Source organism: Echeneis naucrates, chromosome 16 (genome assembly GCF_900963305.1).
Source record: "Echeneis naucrates chromosome 16, fEcheNa1.1, whole genome shotgun sequence".
NCBI lineage: Eukaryota > Metazoa > Chordata > Actinopteri > Carangiformes > Echeneidae > Echeneis > Echeneis naucrates.
The window spans coordinates 15,801,994-15,822,071 of NC_042526.1; the positions used below are offsets into that span (position 1 = coordinate 15,801,994).

The 20,078-nt window shown below is 42.3% G+C and overlaps 1 protein-coding gene across 2 annotated transcripts in view; it reads left to right on the plus strand.

Annotated features, from left to right (window-relative positions):
• Positions 1-1,411: 1,411 nt before the first annotated feature.
• The window catches only part of reln (reelin), an 87,748-nt gene continuing 69,081 nt past the window's right edge, over positions 1,412-20,078 (plus strand). For both annotated transcript variants that reach the window (XM_029522708.1, XM_029522707.1), the window contains exon 1: positions 1,412-1,844. In XM_029522708.1, the coding sequence (XP_029378568.1) occupies positions 1,592-1,844 (253 nt within the window). In that variant the 5' untranslated portion in view covers positions 1,412-1,591. The remainder of the gene's footprint in view (positions 1,845-20,078) is intronic.

The window sequence follows — 20,078 nt, forward strand, 5'->3', positions numbered from 1 at the left end:
GTGTGTGTGTTTGTGTGTTGCTTGCTGGCTTGGGAGTGTTTATGTTTGTAATAGGCACTTAACCACACAAACCCAGCAGGCAGCTAAAGAGAAACACCAGAAGAGACGCTCAGTGGTGTTAACAGCAAGTTCTTTAAGTTCGCCCCTTCTGTGTAATCATTTATTTAATGTGGTTTTCTTCTTGGCCTTGTACCATGGAAGGTATTTGTATAGCCACTGGGAGCATTTGTGTGTTTGTGATGCACTTGGAAAATTAATCTTTTTATATCCTCAAGGTCTGCTGACAGAATAATCGGGGGTGGGGGGGCATACTGTATCACTTACACACACAGCAAGAAATGGATGAGCAGAGGAAGAGAGAGACGTGGCGGGAGTGTATGGCTGAAGATTTGTGCTTTTTGTAATTCTTAGTGAATGAAAAGGATGCAATGAGATAGACACGTGTCTACAGGGTGCAAGAAAAATACTTATCCATCATTTGGTGAGCAGAGACTAGTGGGGGAGAGACAGCAGAATTATAGCTGGTGTTTTTAGTGCAGTGGTGAGTCAATCTAGAGCAGTGAGGTGGCGTGTGGAGGCAGGGGGGGGGCATCTGACAAAGGAAAAAAAGTTGGAGAATCCTGTGGAAAAGGAGATTTTGATGGAAAACCCATGAAAAAATGCAACAGTAGAGAAGGAAAAACAAATCTGAGCACTGCTCAAGACAAGAAGAGCGACTAAGAGGTACAATGTTGGAAAAAGAGGGAGAGAGAGATCGAAAGAAGGGAGGGGGAATAAGTGGGGGAGAAGCAGAGACAGGGAAGAAGAGGGAGGTGAAGAGAGCGGAAGAGGGAGGGAGAAAAGAGGTGTGATAGTGGGTGGGAGAGGAGGAGACAGTCTGGTGGATGGGCAGAAAGACAAAGGAAAAAGAGGAGAGTGAAAGGGATCTGTCAGAGGGCTGGTTAGGGATGAAGAAACCAACAGATGCATAGAGATAAGACAGCCAAGGTCTCAAGAGAGGGATAGAAGAGTGCAATGTGGAGTAACACAGTGGTTTAGTGAGAGGTAAGGAGAAGGAGAGAAGAGAGGGGGAGGAAGAGATTAAGGAAAAAGGCAGAGTGATAGACTGGCAGAGTGAGAGAAGGGAGGAGAAAAGAGCTGGATGAGAGAGAGGAGGGAGGCCGTCTCATAGAGAGTGCATACAGCACGCGTGGAGCTGGTGTTAGAGCGAAAGAGAGACAGAGGGAGGGAGGGTGGGAGGAGAGAGGGAAACAGAGGGAGGGGGTGAGGTATTTAAACGCCGGAGCAGGACAGCACAGGCGAGCTCTGAACTCCCCGAGAGTGAAGGTAGGACAGGGAGAGGAAGCGGAAGAACAGAGCTCTACAGTTTTTCACTCAGTTTTTTCACAGCCAAGCCCACACACTTACACACATAAATCTCACACATATAAACACGTACACTCTCACGCACGCACTTTTGGACTTTCGACTCATCTGTGGACTCCAAGAGCTGTCCTCTGGAACTCTACCTGTGCCTTCCTTGCTCCCACTCATCTCTCTCCTCACCTCTTCACCCACCTCCACTGCCCAGTCCCTCGCTTGGTGAGGGCAGATGGCCATGGTGTGGGCCTCTCTCGGGGGTGCCTTAGGCTGTGCCTTGCTGGCCCTAGTCTTGGGGAGCAGCAGCATGGATTTCGGGGGCCCCCCTGCAAGCTTCTACCCCCGTTTCAACCCCTTCTTCTTCCTGTGCACCCACCATGGGGAGCTGGAGGGAGCTGGGGTAGCAGAAGGGGGGGGGGAGGTGATACTCACCCTCCAAATTACGGGCAACCCCACAGCCTACACCCCTGGACAAGAGTACCAAGGTGAGCACACCCCCTACTGTGTCCCCTTTTTTAATGCATGCTGAGACTGCGATAGATTGTTTCATCAATTTGTCAGTTTGAATAACACAAGAGTTTTGAATTGATCTAATTTAATTTGGTTAGGTGAACACAACTTGTATTATTTGAAATCAGCTTCCCTTTTGTGAATGAAATCTTTTTTCTTTGAAATCATGGATGTTTTCTTGATAAATGCACATTACTAAATCATGCAAAATTTGTTGTTACGCGTAAAATATGTTACATTAAAGATATTAAAAGAAGTCAAGAATTACACACGTGTAAATGAATACATTTTCTTGCAGGTGTTTAACTTCACACATGACATGCTGCTGTGGTGTCTGCATATGGGAGTGTGCCGTTTCTATGGGCTGTTGCTGGAAACCAGCATTTATGTAACTGTTATAAGTAGTGATGCTGAGTGGGACTCCTGTTCTGTGCTGTGAGCAGCTTTGGTGTTTTACAGAGCTGTGATACTGATGCTCCATGTGTAGGTGGCTTCTCCATACTGTAGGACTAATAGCGAGATCCCTCCAACTGAATGAGAGTGAGAGTGCAAAAACTGCGAGTGGGAATGGACAAACAGAGCAACATAGAAAGAGATTCTCTGTCTGATTAAAATTAGTATTAACAAATCAGCAAATCATGCTTTGAATATAAGAGGAGACAGCGATTAATGTCCCCCTTCCCACTATGATGTCCTGGCACCTGGTCCTGGAAAAAACGATCCCCTCTGACTTCCCAAACTGTGTCACCATTGCTCAGTCACTCACTTTCACCACTCACTTAACACCGAGGACAGTGACCCACAAAGGCCACCACAAACGGACTAAGGTCAGATTCCCATGCAGCTATCCTGTTCCCTAAGAGTTGGATGTATGCACATTTTATATATGTTACTGATTCTATCTGGCTTCCTAGACACACACATTTTGTATATATTGCCCATATCTTGTCGTTGTCTTTGTTGTATGTCTAATTTGATATGGCAAACTGGATTTATTACGCTGTTCTTGCGCTGTCCATGACTGCATTGCATTACCATGGCAAATAAACCTCTTGATTTCAAAAGGGATGTGTGCAGCGGTGTAATTGTATATAGAAAGAAAAAGGATACGAGAAGGCCAGGATAACAGAGCGGGAAAGGAGGAGGACTCTGGAAGAAGCAATATTATCCTCTGTCTGAAAACAACAGCCCAGATCAACCCTTCAGTCAAGGACCTTTTAACTGGGGCCGGGCTGGTTGGGAGAGCGGGTGGGGAGAGATTTGAATAACTAGCTGGTAGATAGGAGGGACACAGCGCACGAAGAGGTTTAAATAATTAGCATTAGAAATGTGGTGGACTGGGAGGAGGGAGAGATTTAAATAGGGCCACGGCTAGAATCAGATGGAGTAGGGGGAGATTTAAATGACGATGAGAGGATTGAGCCGATAAGATACCAGCAGCAGGGCTTGGATGAAAAAATGACAGGGTTCCAAGATGCTCACTTTTTTTTCCTCTCCATTCCATGTTTTGGCACTTGAATTCAGCTCATTGTTAAATTTCTGGGGTTTTGATGAGTTTGATTGGAGATAATTGGATAAATGGCAAGTGAGCAAGTGGAACATGGCTGGATGTTTCCTCAATTGTACAATCAAGAGTAATTCAAATTTCTCTCTCTCCTCCACTTCTGTCTTATCCTCTCAATCCCTAATGGTTACATTCGTTTTTACATGTTCTTACCACAGCTACTGCTGGGGCACTGTGGCAAGAATTAGATGGTAAATATATAGACTTCAATTGAGGATGGGGATATATCTGCCTGCTTTTGTTAAAATAGAATCCTAGAATAAGATTGAAAGGAAAAAACAATAGCCTAACAAAAGCCTATCTTCTGGTGATGTGGAAAAAGGGTTTTTGTTAGATATTTACTTTCTTTTGTATTTCATGCATTTTATTTGGTTTGGTCAATGGTTTTTTTTTAATTGTTATTTTTGTGCTCTCCCTGGGCTTTAGTTTTGGATTACATTTAGTTTAATCTTCTAAAAGCAATGTGTAATCTAACCACTGAAAGAGCTGCATGTGGAAATTTGTGGGCGTCAGGCATTAGAGATGCTGGCCGTGTGGTTGAAGGGCTGTAGAAAAGAAAACTGAAGAAAGAGAGTGAAGGAGAGAGGTTGCCAGTGGAGGGAAGGAAAAATTAGAGACATAAGAGACAGATGACCCCTATAAAAGAGACAGGAGGTGAGCGTCTTAAAGAACCACCTCAGCATTTGGTGCTGAGCTCGAGTAAGATTCTGAGTGGTCAATTCGTTGTACAGTAATTGGGTTTCTGTGTGACCTCATACCTCTCGCTTCTCTGTTGCTTTTGACTGATAAGACCATGTGTGGGCAGCATACTTCTGTGTGTGCATGCTTTGTAGACAAGGTTTCTGTGTTAAGCTGTCAGAATGAAATGACCAAGAGAGGTTGCAATACTCTGTGTGTTGGAAATGTTTGAGAGGGTGGGTGCATTGGCAGGGTCATGGCAGACAAAATAAAAATATAGAAAAATAGAAATACTGTAGAGACACTCTGAACTGCTGGGAAATGGAAGAGGAGAGATGAAAAGATTTGTGAAGTTCTGCCTCTTACATTCAGACTCTAGGGTCAATCCGTGTATCACACAAATGGAAACCGAGTGTCACTCACACACACTCACATACTACCCACATATAGCCTTATCTTTTAGAGGAGAGAGAGAAGCAAAAAGAAGTAAGGTCACTTTGGGATTAGAGCCTGTCCTCTAAATAATCAAATGACCCTTTTGAACCACTTTGCTATGCTCAGGAAGCAGTTCCTAAGTTCAGTAATGCCTAAGCATTTCTCTTTCATTTTGGGTTTGACCTTCTGTAACACTACTGTGGGAAAGCAAGATGTTCCCCGTACAGCAACTGCTTGTTTATAGGAACATCACAATACATAACCCAGAGCCCTGGTTGTAAACACAGTTAATTAAAAAGTGTTGTTGTTCATTCCTGCTGCTGAGACCTTGCATGTTTGTTGTCACTAATGACCAACAGCACTCAAGAAGCAAGTGTGACACAGATGTGGAGAACCAGGAAGAGGCAAAATTCCTCCAAACACTCTGTTTTGGTATCAGGAAAAGATTTCCAGTGGAGCACATTGAATTTGCATCATGAGGAGAGGGGACATTGTCTGCTCTGTTCTGCAGCCAGAGTAGAAAACATCATAGAAAAGATTGTTGCCACTGCAAGTCAGTGGAGAATTGTTGGAAAAATGGAGATGCATGAGCAGAAATGGGGCCAGTGAGATTGATTGAGTATCTTTGTATGTCAAGGAATTTGTGTCTATTTCATCCCAATGTGTAATGGTTGTTGGCGCTGTAGATGAAAGCTACATCTGTGTGTTTTTATCACACCGGTGGTTTTAGGCTTTGTGTGTTTGAATAGAGTACAAGCACACAAAGCCTGGGTTTTTTTTTTGTTTTTTTTAAGTTTTTTTAAGTATGAGTTTGTGCTCTGATTGTCAGTATGTGCAATTGCATATAGTGCAGAGTTTTGTTTGTGTTTCCATATGCAGGGTTATTGGTGTCAGTTTAAAACACTGAATGAGCCGCTCACACAAGTGTCTGCTGAGGGATGCAGGTACAGGTTGGTCCGTGGCTCTCTCTCTCTCTCACACACACCCTATTCATTGCTCCACCATACTATTGAACACCAAACAATATTTGAAGCATTCAGCAGTGTGCCTTTACCATACTGCCACTATAGAAAACTGGAAGTGCAAAAATGGCCAAAGTGACGGAGGGTAAAAAAGAGAAGGCTGCTTGGAGAAGTAGTTGAAAGTACAGGCTGAAATGGCCATTGCTAATCTGTTATTGGTGTCTACGGCTGCCTGGTTCTATGGACCTTTTCATGTGCAAATGATTGAAGAGGCCCGAGAAACAATCAACATTTCAAGGGGATTTGGACGTTGCCAATAAATGACATTCTAAATGGGAACTTGGAGATAAATTCATCTGCACCATTCATTCTTCTCATGATAACCTATCAGATTAGACATTGTGAATTACTTCAGCAGCTCTCCTTCCACACAACAGAAACAACTCACAGTGTCTTGCAAAGGGAAACAGGCCATTATCTATCTCCAAAGTTGATTACTTGTCATGGTTGGAGTAGTTAGTCTGTGAGTGTGCTGTTGACGGATGCCTGTAGAACAACAATTCAGCCCTGTTTATGTGAAGGTCACAGACACAAGGCCACAGTGAGGTTGGAGAAAAGCAGATGCTATCTTATCATACACCAGGTCATATCAGTGAAGACACAGGCAAATGTGATGGAAACACAGCGCTCATCTTTAAGTCTTGACAGAAGGTGCTCACAGCCATCTGTCTCTTTAGATTGAATGCCAAAATGGCATCAGTCAGCCGGGACTTAAGCAGCCCATTGGATGTCATCATCATCACCTTCCGCAGCACTTAACCTCAGAGAGGACCAACAAGAGTCTGCTGTCTGACCTCTGACCACTTCTTGTCAGTGTTGCTTGGCTTGGAGCTCTACTCCTGCAGAGTGATAAGATTTGGTTGGTGTCCCGGTCTTTCTGTCTTTACCTCTCTGCTCACCTTAACTTTAGTGTTTTACATTTATCTACTCAAAAGACCAGGAAACCGGAACTGAACTGAAGTATTTCTTACGGTGCAGCAAGCATTGTCCGATGAACCATTAAAAGACTGGCCTAGTTTTTAATGTAGACATTCAGTTTAGGGGAGTAAAGGCACTGAAATCGAGGTAAGAGAGAGGAAAGAGTAGTGGGGATCGAGGCTAATGGTTTAATAGGGCTCTCTTGTGAGCAAAGGAAAAGCAACATGCGGACAGAACTAGCACTTTCAAGTGGTCCAAACCCGTGCATTCATTAGCTTTCCTGCTCTTCAGCCTCTCTGCCTCCTGCTGCTTTGTCTGAATAGGTCACTTCACTGAGTAGAGGGAAGTGTGTCAAGTGTATTACTGTTTGTATGGGCGTGCTGGGTGTGTTTGGATGTTCCATCTTTGTGGACATTGAATGATGAACCATTTAAGGAGCATTGTATTCGCTGAGATATCCCAGTTTCTTTTATATGAGGGAGCAGATGGGTGAGAAATGAGAATGGATATTCATTGGGAATCTTCCCTTTGTCACACATGCACGCTTGGCCATGCACACAGCACTCAGTGCTTAGTGGGTGATCCATCATGACACAGAGACAGGTCAGATGTTCCACTGGCTAAACACAAATGTCCAGCTCAGCGGGCTATTACAATTCTCTGTGACAATGTTACAACAGGCTATGACATGATGACATGAACAGGAGGTTGGTATTTCCTCCTGTCAGGTGTTAAATGACTGTGTCAGTCTGTCTTCACGGGAACATGCTCTAGCTATTTTAGCTTACTGTACAAGCCTATGACAATGTAATGATGCTACAACAAGCTGACCCATCTCATAAAGAATCGTTAGGCTACAACAGCTCAGGAGAGTTTGAAGCCATGACAGCGGATATGGGCCAGATCACACCTCTATGCTGCATTTATGGAAAATTGATTTCCTGCATCAGAGCATGGAGAATCACCCCAGATAACAGTGACTTTGTTAGTCTTGGCCAGCCTGGTGCCAGGTTTGTTAGAAAGGGAAAAATTAAGGCAGAGACTGGATCAGTGCCAAATACTGTAGAAGTGTGCGCCCATGCCAGTTTTATCTGGGCAAGTGGCAAGGAGCTCGTACATTTTTTATTTTCAATTTCCTCAATGGGTTTGTTTTCAAGCCAAAACAAGAAAGCTCTTAACAAGCAAATGTGAGTTGTGTTTTCAGTAACTTTCATGAGTGGGCAGACAAGTGGGTGTAAGTATTTTCAGGATGTTGGAGTGTGTGCTTGCCTATTGGGGGTTTGCCTAATTTGGAGTGCCTCTCTGTTGATAATTCTAGCTTGTGCTGTGCAGATGTTAGACTCCTGCTGTCCTTGTATGTGCATGCTTGCTGTTTCCCTTGTGTCCATTTGAAGATGTCTGGAGGTTTGAGTTTTTAGAATGCACAAACACAAACAGATCCTTAACCCGAATGGAAACCTTCCTAAATTTTGTGACATTTTGGGTTTTTCCATACCTGAAGCACACACCATTCAATTGTGTTCTTTTTTTTGGTTTCTCTCAATTCTGTTGTTACTGAAGTTGTACCACGGCAAGTTCTGCATTTCAGTCAATAAATACATCAGTCTCAATCATAGTGGGAAACAGAACACTAGCTCACAGAGCCCACACAACATACTCTACCCCCTCCCTCCCCCCCGGGCAAAGTAATGAATCTATACCACACTTTTCAGATGGAAAAGACAAGGTATGCACCCTTCCACCATCTATTAAAATAATTTTTGTTGCCCCCCAACCGTTCTCCTCTGGCCCTGCCACTTTGATGCTCACTTTTAACAACAAACAGGTTGTAAACATTGTTTCAGAGTTATTTTTTGTTTTTCATTAGAACCCTCAAACACTTGGTTTGCATATGACATTTGGAGCATACTATGTCTATGCAAACTCATGCTAATGTTCCCATCCCAGGCTACCTCTTAACAATGGGCCAGTGTTCATTGTCCTTAAGAAGTACCAAGTGGCTCTAAGCCGGATTTTGAAAGGTGATGGATCCTTTTTAAATCTGCCTTCCCTCCTCCCTTTCCTTCATGCTGGACGTGTTGTTCTCATTGGGTGGTTTCGCTGCCACTGTTGATTGGCGTGTCCGCTTTGCCGACAGCCTCTTCCTTTTAGAGAATGGTGCTCCTGTTGGAGGATTGTGTACCTCCTCCTCCTCTTTCTCCTCCTCTTGCACTGGATCCTCCTTCTGGCGACTTCATTGAGGGAGCTGTAATCCCTGCTCGGGGGCCAGTGTGTCGTCTGTGCTGATAGCATTCAGAGGACCTTGTAGCACTCCAATGGACCCACTACAGAGGAGGCAGCATGGTGCAACTGGCTGGGTGCTGGGCACACGGCGCGTGGCACAGGCGGATTAGCCCCAGCCCTACCCCCCATTCACCACCAGCTTCTTACAAACAACCAGACCCACTCTGCCCAGAGAGACATGACAGGCTGGCAGAGCCAGATTACACATCCATACGCACACAAACTCAAACATATTGGCATTGTGGTGACATGGTTGAGGGGGTTGGTGTTTACAGAGCCCTGAGAATATTTAATTCCCCTAATGTATAGTTGAAATCCCACATATCAGACCTCATGCATCTACCCCCCTACATGTCCATGTGTCATCATCGAGCTCTGACTCAGGATTAGAACATCCACAGTGATACTTTCACTGGACAACAAAAAAAGATTAGGCACATTTAACTTGCTTTTTGTGCTTTTCAGCTAGATTGCAGATATGTTCCCTTACCTTTTCCCTTCACATGTCATGCGTACTAATTGTTGTTTAAAATTGGCCTTCACCAAACTAGTGACATATTCGATACTTATTAGTGGACCAGTGAGTCTTCCACCTCTGTGAATGAGGGGTTTCATTGTACTTATATTATGGGACTATATCAATCCATTCTAAAAGCAAGTGACCTCAAAATAACTTAGTTAGACTTTTACTCTAAAATGTCTGTGACACTGGGAATGTGTCTACATGTCTGTTGCCTCGTGTGTAGCTCTTAATCACACCAAAACAATTACAGCATACCCAATGCCTGAAATGGCTTTGATAAAACAAAGTTTTAATGTACCCCTTATCAAGGTCCGTGCAATTGTCTTCCAACTGCACGTGACCGTGTTCTTAGCATTGAGAATGAGGCTTAGACATATTACGGTTAAAGTGCAAATACACCACAGATTAACCTCTGCAAACTGCAAGGATCAGGGGCAAACATATCAAATATCAATGCAGCCATCTTAGCACAGAACACTCTCTCCGCAGATAAACACCACAGTGTCGGTGACTCAACACATTTGTCATGACAGCAGAGGAAATGGAGTGATAGAGTCATTAAGTGATCCTCACTCTTTAGTGAAGGCAGAGGTCTGAGGAAGAGGTTAGGACAGAGAAGAGACGTGATTAGAAAGGGCCGATGAAGGGAGCATGACAGTGTTGATAACAGCAATGAGTGCATTCTTGCCAAGCTGAGCCAGTGTGATTAAGACTAGATGTCAAGGGAACTGCTCCCCATTGATCCACTACCAGTAGAGACCATCTAGTCTTTCATTACTGCAACCAGCTTGTTAATTAGAAATCAATCTTTCCCCTCCACTCCATACAACCCACTCTACACCACTGTGCTACTCTTTCCCCACAAACACTCACACCCAAAAGCTATGGAGGCATGTCAGACTTTGACTAATGTCAGTACTTTTTCCACTTAGTTGGCCATAATCTGTAATTTTCACGCCAAGGAAAGAGCAGGGAGCGGAGGGCAAAATAGCGAAGCACAATATCCTACTTTCCTTTCCAGCTCCCAGGAAGTCTTTGAGTTCTTTGAAGAATTTGCCAAACTGTAGGATTGCTTTAAAATTGAGAACTGAAGCCAAAATTTCCAATCACTTCAACCACTTCTTTTTTATTTTTAAGATGAGCATTTTAAATTCAAAGGAAATTCATATTTCAGTTGGTAATTTTTTTTAATCCATAATAATTCATTTGAGTAAGTTGATATGCTTTATAATGTGATTTATTGCTGTTGTGGGGAAAAAAAAATCCCAAACAATATTTGTTGAAAGCAGCCAACAAACTTGTATGTTCTACTTTGCATTTTTAGTGATGACTCTTTAATATATCCGGACTATACAGATAAGTACAAGTGCTATAATGAGGAAAAGTGAGAAGGAGAATGAAAAATGTGCACTGAAGAGATGCTGAGAAGGATTACCAAAACTGTTGTTTCATATCAGAGCACCAGTACAGTGGGTATGGAAAGTATTCAGACCCCCTTAAATTTTCAATCTGCTAAAATCATTTAAATAGATTTTCCACATGCACACACACACATAGAAATTTAGACAAAGAACAAAAGCTTTCAGAACCGTCTGCTCAGTATCGAGTAGAAGCACCCTATTGAGCTCATACAGCCGTGAGTCTTCTTGGGAATGATGCAACAAGTTTTCCACACCTGGATTTGGGATCCCCTGCCATTCCTCCTTGCAGATCCCGTCAGTTCTGTCAGGTTGGATGGGGAATGTTGGTGGACAGCCATTTTCAGGTCTCTCCAGAGATGGTCAGTTGGATTTAAGTCAGGCCTCTGGCTGGGCCGTTCAACAACAGTCACAGAGTTGTTCTGAAGCCACTCCTTCGTTATTGTAGCTGTGTGCTTAGGTTCATTGTCTTGTTGAAAGGTGAACCGTCGGCCCAGTCTGAGGTCCTGAGCACTCTGGAAAAGGTTTTGATCCAGGATATCTCTGTACTTGGCCACATTAATCTTTCCTTTAATTGCAACCAGTGGTCCTGTCCCTGCAGCTGAAAAACTCCCGCCACCATGCTTCACTGTTGGGATTGTATTGGGCAGGTGATGAGCAGTGCCTGGTTTTCTCCACACATACCGCTTAGAATTAAGGCCAAAAAGTTCAATCTTGGTCTCATCACACCAGAGAATTATTTCTCATAGTCCGGGAGTCCTTCATGATTTTTTTTTGGCAAGCTGACTGCAGTGATGGTCGATTTTCGAGGCTCTCTGCCTCCATTTTGTATGTGGGTTGTCCTGACGTCACCACAGAGCCGGTTCTGGAATATACACTTGTGCGGTAAGCACCAAAACAAGGTAGAAACTACAATAATGGAGGAAGGAGAGATTCAACCGGCCCCGTCCTCATTGAAGGCAAAGATTTGGAGCATTTTACACAAATTTAACCCAGAGACAGTGTTTTAATTAACGAAGTACAGCCAATTTCTTCAGTTATAACTGAAAACGTTAATGCTTCCACACATTTAAGCAAATACATGAAGCATACGTCCCACAACTTTGGTGGGAATATCAAATCCACTGTTAACTTCTTAATTTCTTCTATCCCCATGCTCTTTGGTTTTCCACCGATCACTGACATCTTTGTGACATCAGCCTCTTTGTGTTGAGCTCAGTGAGTGACTTAGCACTTAGCACTTAGATGGCTGCTTCACTGGTTCATATGCATTATTAGTGAGCCCCTCTGAGAATTTTCCTAACAGATACGTTCCTTTTTATTCCGAAAAAATGACCAGGGTCCGGTCTCTGTGGAGGGGTCCAGTCTCTCATCTCGTTTAGTCGCCATTCCTTGTTGTAGCCCATCACTAGTCACCAATTAACCAACTAACCTCGACATCTTCAGGTGCCCCCACCAGGAATCGAACCACGCCCACTACGCTCAAGTCACTACATTCATTCATATATATATATATTGGGCAGGTAGAAAACTAGCAGGACAGTTTGTTTAAAGACTATGAATTGGATTTAGATTGATTTAATATTAAGTTCAAACAGGTTGTTGCATGTTTTTCTTTTTTAATTTCAAATGAAGTAACAGGTCTGGAATCCAATGAAAAACACAGCTCTTGACAGAGGAAATCCCAACTAAAGCCCCATTTTTTTTGGAAAATAAACATAGATACTGTGTATATAAAAAACATAGACATGTGATCTCACGTGCAAGTGCCCTCAACCTGAATTCTACCTGATGACCACCAGCGGTTGATTGTGAAACGATTGATTTGAAGTCTTCATGAAAATATCCCTAGTTTTCAGTGTATGGTTTCAGATGCTAGTTTCAGGTCTTGTTCTATACAACACAAAGTTCATCTTTTGAATTCTCATTTAGAGAAAAATAGATAATCATGCAGGGTATGGATTAGGGCGTGGCTACAGTGTGATTAACAGACATGAGGTACAGACAACCAATTTGCAAACTTAAGGCTTCACAACAGCAGTTGACAAACCATTGAGGTTGGCACTAGTACATGCCATATGTGAAATAAGCGATGGCGATACTGCATACAATGTAACTTTTTTTTTCTCAAAGTGGAAACTGCTTAAAAGTCTAGGTTAATACTGCAGTGTATAATTTTTAATAAAAACTGCAGTTTGAAGTATCAGCTCGTGAGCATGGCTAAGAGGAGGGCACCTGGTGCTAAGTTCCTTACTGATTCTCTTTTATCTCCGATGCTTTACTGAGCCTGGAGTACGCAATGTTGGAATTACATAGATGCCAAGTTTATAAAAGGAAAAACAAACAACAGGACAGCATTTTTGAATATGAAAAAAAAAGAAAGATTTTATGTTTTGCTAAGCAATTTCGTTTCATTTGGAAATAATTCAATGTAAGCTGTGATCATTTGAATAAAATAGAGAGAATGGCCCCAAGACATTGACATTTTTTAATTTTGACCCATTCTTTTCTTTGAATGTAAAGAAAGATGTGTGGCATATCAACAATAACAGCCTGCCTCTCAACTAAAACAACTATAGACTACTAGACTAGACTCCCTGTATTATGAGCTGTAAGACTTCATGTGTTGTTTGTTTTCATTTGATTCTGAGCATGCAGGACCACATATGCACAAAGAAATGAAAGTTTAAACTTAAATTGTATTATTTTTCACAATAGTTGTAGAAAAATCTGTTTCCAAAAGCAAATTACCTTTTTTGTACCGTCACAAGACTTGCAGTGCATCTTAAGTTTATTAAGGAAGGTGTTAAAGCTGGCTAATTTTGTCACTGTTCTTGATTTGTACCAAGAACATTTGTAATTGACTGAAATCTGTGATATAGATTGAGACACTGCTTTCTGTGGGCCAAAGAGTAAACTTGTATTACCAAATGTTCTACCTTCCAACCAAAGTATTAACACCTTGGTCAAAACAGAGATCTTAAAACAGTGAGGAATTGTGCTCACTCTCATCAGATAGTGGATATGATGGCCATCAAATATCAAATACCTTAAAATGCCTTAAATTTGAGCATTTTGGCCATTGTGCTGCAGACCTCAATTTAGACCAAAGGCATTGTTATTTTATGCAATGTCTTTACAAGTGGCTGCTGTGCTGCTCTGCTTGCCATGCTAAATAGCTGCTTAATTTAGGTCAGAGTGATGTGGGCACTGAGTGGTAGAGAATATAAATTGTTTGGATTAGTAGGTTAAAGTTGTTAGAAAGGCTGTCAGTTGACAATAGCGGCTGTCCTTCTGATGGACTGTGCAAATCCCTTGTCTTCCTTCCAATGGAACAAGGCCTTGCACTGACAGATGCCTTCCGGTCATGAGGGGGGGGTCTCTGGTGGATGACAGACCAGCTGTGGGAAGGAGATGGAGGTCATATAGGCTAAGTAGCCTTGTGTCCCTGAGAGGCACATAACAGGCAGCGAGGTTATATAGGCTGTGGGTGACAGCTTGGCCCTCATTACCCCCTTCCTGCTTCCTATCAGGGCAGCTCCTAGTAGAGCAGGTAAGGCGGAAAGGCAGTTATGCAACAGTGGTGGCCTGTGTTCAATGTCTGCATTTGGTCTTGTGTACTTGAACAGCTGGCTTCCTGGTTGTCGCACACTTGTGTGGGTCTGTATGTTTTGGTGCAAATAGGTTGGCATTTGTTCAGGTGTCTCTTAACACACACAGAAAGTGTGTTCTATGTCATTTAACTTGCAATAGATCTGTACTGTTATAGTGTGTGTCTGGGTTAATTTTGTGCATCTCTACTGTGTCTAAAGAGCTGTGGTTTGGCATCCACCCCAGTTTTTGAAGCAGACTGGTGTCTTCTTACATTCCTTTGGTTTTCTCTGAAGAGGGCCCTGGCAACTTTTCTAACCTGTGTCTGTGGACATTAAAGTTGGTTATATTCTTTGGGTCATGGTTCACACATTTACCACTTTGCTTTTGATAGTGTGTTAGCATGTTCAATGGGGCTTTGATTAGAGAGGGAAATGCTGTGCTTGTCAGGGCTGGATGGCTGAAGCCTTTCTTTGCCTGCCGAACACATGGTGTTGATCATGTGGACGGCCTCACTCCAGTCCTGGCAGTCACTAAGCGACAGAGGGAAAGAATCATGGTGTTCCTGCACCCTATCACAATATAATCATTCACATTTACCACCAATTATGTATGTCACGCTGAGTAATGTGCCTTTTCTTAATACAGAAAGTTTCAGATAAGAAAGGCCTAAATGTTCTTTTAATTAGTAATTATGCAGCATACTCTTACTCACTGCTCTTGGTCTCTGATTGTCTTTTGCTCTTAATACTTAAAGTGCTTTCTTACTTTGTCTCCCTTCATTTTATACACATTTTTTCAAGACTGATGAAGTCAGAGTTCAAGTAACAGAACTGTAACGTATCAAATCCCATTTAGAGTTTCATAGCAGAAATTGGTACTTGGATGCAATTGGTGTGTTTTTCAGGCCTGTACATGAGCCACATGAATAATGCTGAAAGCTCTGAGAGATGATTCACCATCAAAGCCAATCTCAGTTAAAGAGAATAGCCTTTGAGTTGTCACAATGTGATATGCCTCTTCTGAACATGTTTGGGATTTTGTCCTTTTCAAAAGTCAAATGTCAACCGTTTCCACATCAGTAAGAATGAAAGCCATATACAGCACATTATGTGCAGAATAATATTATTTTTAGATCATTTGCAGATCATATGCAAATAACACCTTCCTGAAAAGCATAACAAAAAGACAGAAAATGTAGAGAATGTAGAGTAGTGATTTATAAAAAAAAAAAAAAATCAATTCTTAGATTCTAGAGACGTAAGAAGCTTGGATAAACTGAGGTTTCTGTTTTTGTAGACTGATTTAGTCACCTCTGCCTGCTCGTGTTCAAGCATGTGACACACTACCTCATATGAATATAAACAGACTTGCATACATTGCATCATATAAAAGCAGCACAATGAAGTGTGATTATGAAGCAGATTATGTGTGAGGAACAGAATGCCTTTGATAGAACTGCCTCTTCACTCCTGTTTTTCTCCATGGCTGTTGCAGAGGTGAAGCCAAGGCAAGCAGGCAGGAAGGCTTCTGCTCCCCTCTGTGGTAAACAGAGTAAAACCTCAATAAAGCAAATTGGACCAAGAACAAGCACAGTCTGCACGTTATGATCTCTGGCAGTGATGATGAAAGGACCTGCAAATTGTTGTGAGGTGATAAATTACCTTCGTCAGCCATTTGCAAAACATGGTAGAGATGTTGTAGTTAAGCAAACCTGTAGAAGCTCAGTGGTCGATAGGTTGTCTGTGATCTCGTGTTTCACAGCAGCAGATGGCGGTGCCAGCAGGCCAGGATGATGCCAGAAGGTTACGCAATGGAATGATGCCTCTAAGACCTGACTAGAACACTGCATGACACATATATGTGCAGAAATTCACTTCCCACACTATCTTCTGAAACTGTGGAGATACATTCGTAGCTGTGTGATGTTTGAGTTTGTGTGCAAATTCTTCAGCTTTGGCCATTTTCAGGGAGCAGCCTTTCCTTTCCCTGTGACAGGAAATGGTGACCTATCCTTCGTGGTGTCATGCTCAGGTGACTGACAGTTTGAACCATTTCAGGAAGCTCAGAGTGAAGTGGCACCCCAGCACTGGCATGACCATGGAAACAGATGGATTTATAGCTTCCCCATGGTCTGGCCTCCATTTCCTGGTCCTCTCTGGGGCACGTGTGTGTCTGCCAGTGGGATATGGGTCAGATGGTCGACTATCTTTATCCAAATGCTTGCCAGGAAAACCTCCATCCATTTGGAAACAAAAATGGTGTCCTCCTGGTTCACCGGGAAATAAATGGGGATTTCACTATTAAGCTCTTCTGTTACACAATCTCATTTTCTTGCACAAGTTACTTTTGTGACTATGAAGCTTGGTCTACATTTGATTGTGATAATCAATATTTTAATGCAGTGCTACCTAATGAAATCTTGGTTGGAACTTCTTTTGTAGGCATCTCTTTCCAGTCCTGGCTACTTTTCTAAATGCTTTCCTGAGACCTGTCTAAGTATGAATGCAGGTGTGGAAGACTTGTGGGTGTATTTGTACACAAAGAGCAGAAAGGAGCTGTTCAGACCATGCCAACCACACACCAGTTAATGTGCAAAAAAACCAAGCTGCAACGTAAATCGGTCTTCTCTCACAGCTCATAGACTTCCTGTTCAGATCCAGCCTAATCCCTCAATGTGCTGTTTTCTAAGAATGACCTCATGCCACCAAGCAATGCCAACCACAGTGGCAACCATGCTTTGCTGTACCATTAGGGAGACATAATAACTTTTAGAATGTTCTATATTTTAGGGTTAACCCTCCTTAACATAATTAGCAACCCAGCATACAATCAGCCATTCATATTAGTTCACAATTTCCAATACAAAGGCCGCTTTAGTCTGTTTAGCACATGTTCTTGCTTGAGTAATTGGCCAAAATCATTTATCAATCAAGGTTGCTCCAACAGTGCCTGTACTATAAATAAACAAAGAAACAATAAACAGCCGCTTTACCCCTCCCCATAAAAAAAAAAACAAAACACAAACAACAACAACAACAAAAAAAAACCTTTCTGCATTCATTACAAAAGGCATCCTTCTCATAAAATTTTAAGCATCTATTATTTCCAGTATCTTGCTGAGGATGCCTTTTCAGTATAGAATATACTCAGGTAATACCAGGAGCTAATGCAATCCTGTTGTTCTTCTTGATCTTCTTGCCATGTGGTCAGAAGAAGTCTGGGGAAATCCTTGCTGAAATATTAACTAAACAAATGTAAAACAATAAACAAGTTATTTTGCACAAGAATAATAGACAGAAAATTTTAATTTTCTTTCTGCCAGTTATTTGGGGTCTTATTTTTGCAGAACAGATTGTCACAAAATATTAATTTTCCATTACAGATTGATCTTCATTGTATGTATTCTGTGTATATGCTTGAGCTTTGACACAGCAAAGCCAGCATTGGATTTGTGAATGTGGTTTTTGTTGCATTGTGCAATATATTTGTTACTTTGTGCCTTTACATTCCTCCTGGTGGATCCAGAGAAGTGCAGAAAGCCCCTGGCCCATCAATAGTTGAGTAGAAGCACAGTTCTGTGTCTGTAATGAGGCATACCACGTTGCATCATTAATATTACATGCTGGCTTAGGGCCATAGGATGTGCTCTGTGGTGTGCTCAAGCATGAACGCTGCATGTCAGTATGAGTGCTCTGTGGACAAGGTAATGAGTGTTTTGCAAAACTTAAGCTGAGGTGCACTTGCATGAAGTCCAGTTTGAGTAACAGATTTGTGTGCTTAAAGGTTTATTGGACAGAAAAACAATATGCAGCAATTTGGTTTTCAAGTTTTTCAAACTTTGAAAGTTATCACAGTGGTGACTTATTTATTGGAAGGTTTTGCTGGTAAATAGCATGAGTATTTAGGAATGGAAGCTTGCGTGCCTATAGTCAGCTTGTTGTATGATGTTGCAGTGCATTGCATTGCAGCCGAAGTTGAGCTTTTTGCTGGATGACCTGCACCGCTTTGCCACAGACACCCACTATAATATCTGAAGACTGCACCACTCCCCGATTTCTAATGTGGCAATCAAAATTGAAACAAATGGTCTGATATGTGTGCTATAAAGTGTATTTTAATGGTTAGAGTGGTTTAAAGTGTCTTTCATTTAATTAATCATCTGAACTGTTTTATTTATCTATTGTGTGTGTGCTATGAATGAATGAATCTTTTTTATGCATCAGATGGGGTCGTGCTTCTAATCTGGATGTCACATGTTTTACAATGACAGTGAAGCTCTCTGATTTCTGATTTTAATGGTTATAAAAAGCTTGCAGTGCACTTTTATGTAGCTTTATCAAAAAGATCCACATATGTGTAGACACGCATGCTCATACACACAAAACTCTCTAATGTGTTGGATGAGAGTGTTGGTAATAAAGTTCACCCACATTCCTGCCTCATCCCCCTTGGCCAAGTGAACAGTTCTCAGAAATGAGGTATGGACAAGAATGTTAAAGGCCATCATCAAAGGCTGCCAGCCTCTTCCTTTAGATCTGTGTGTGTGTAACACAGAGTATGTGAGTGTGTTTGTGTGAAGGACCGCCGCAGGTGATTGGATCTGATCGGATCTGATCTGATCTGATTGGCTCATCCATCTGATGTGTTCCACAGGCGAGTTAGAGAGGGGTGTTACAGGCCTGTCTAAATAATTTAGAGCTTGCATTTGTATTGATCAGGTAGCACTGCTCTCCATGGGCCAATCCACTATTCCCTGTCTCTCCATCTTTCTTCGGCCTGTTCGTGTTTTTTCGATCGTAACCTCGTGCCCCCAGCTTTGCCTTCTCTCCGCACTCTCTCCCCCCAACCTCCAGATCAAACAGAGTGCTGGTACACTGCTGCGAGGGAGCAGAAAATGCATGAGAAGGGAGTTGATGGGGAAAGCGCAGGAGACAGCATTTTTCTCCATGATTTCTCAAATGGGAGTGAGGCTGAACAAGAGAGACTGGAATTAACGTGTAAGCAGTGGATAAAGAACAGAATAGCATGGTGAAGGCGGAAAAAATCCTTTGTATGTGTTTGTGTGTGTAGCTTATGTGCAAGTGTCTGGGCAGAGTAATGGAGTGTGTGCAACCTTGGTGATGCAGGTCAGTGGAAATGCAGAAATGAGCGTATTGTGTGCACTGACGGCGATGAAGCCCAGTCCAACTTAATGCATTAAACCCAGTATATTACTCCATTAAATACTGCATCATGCCATGGCCTTGGATCAATACAACATAATGTAAACACTGATAACATGCCTCACCACTCTGGAATGGCTCTGTAGAGTAGGTAATGTATTCTGTTAAGCAAAAATAGCACAAAAGAGGAGCACACATATATACACAACATGATAATTGCTTGTTTGAATGAGAAGGCCTCTTCCCTGCACTCTGTGGGAGCATGAGGTGCACTGTGCAACATGGACTGAATATGATAATACTTCTGTTGCCAAGCAAAATATCTTTCTCACAATACGGCGTCTTGTACACACTAAATGCACTGATAGAATTTGGCAGTGCTCACAGCTGACAAGGAAAAGGGAGTACAGAGAAATTACTTTTCGCTCACTCAGTGATAGAGCCATTGATACAACAGAGATACAACAGAGATTTTGTGCTTAATTCTTTAGTGATACTGCAACTAGGGCTGAATTTCAACTGTAATTTAAATTGTATTGTGAATGGACCAATAATGATAGCAAACAGCTTGCCCTTTTGATTGACGTTAAAGAACTCACACTGTGCGTTGTT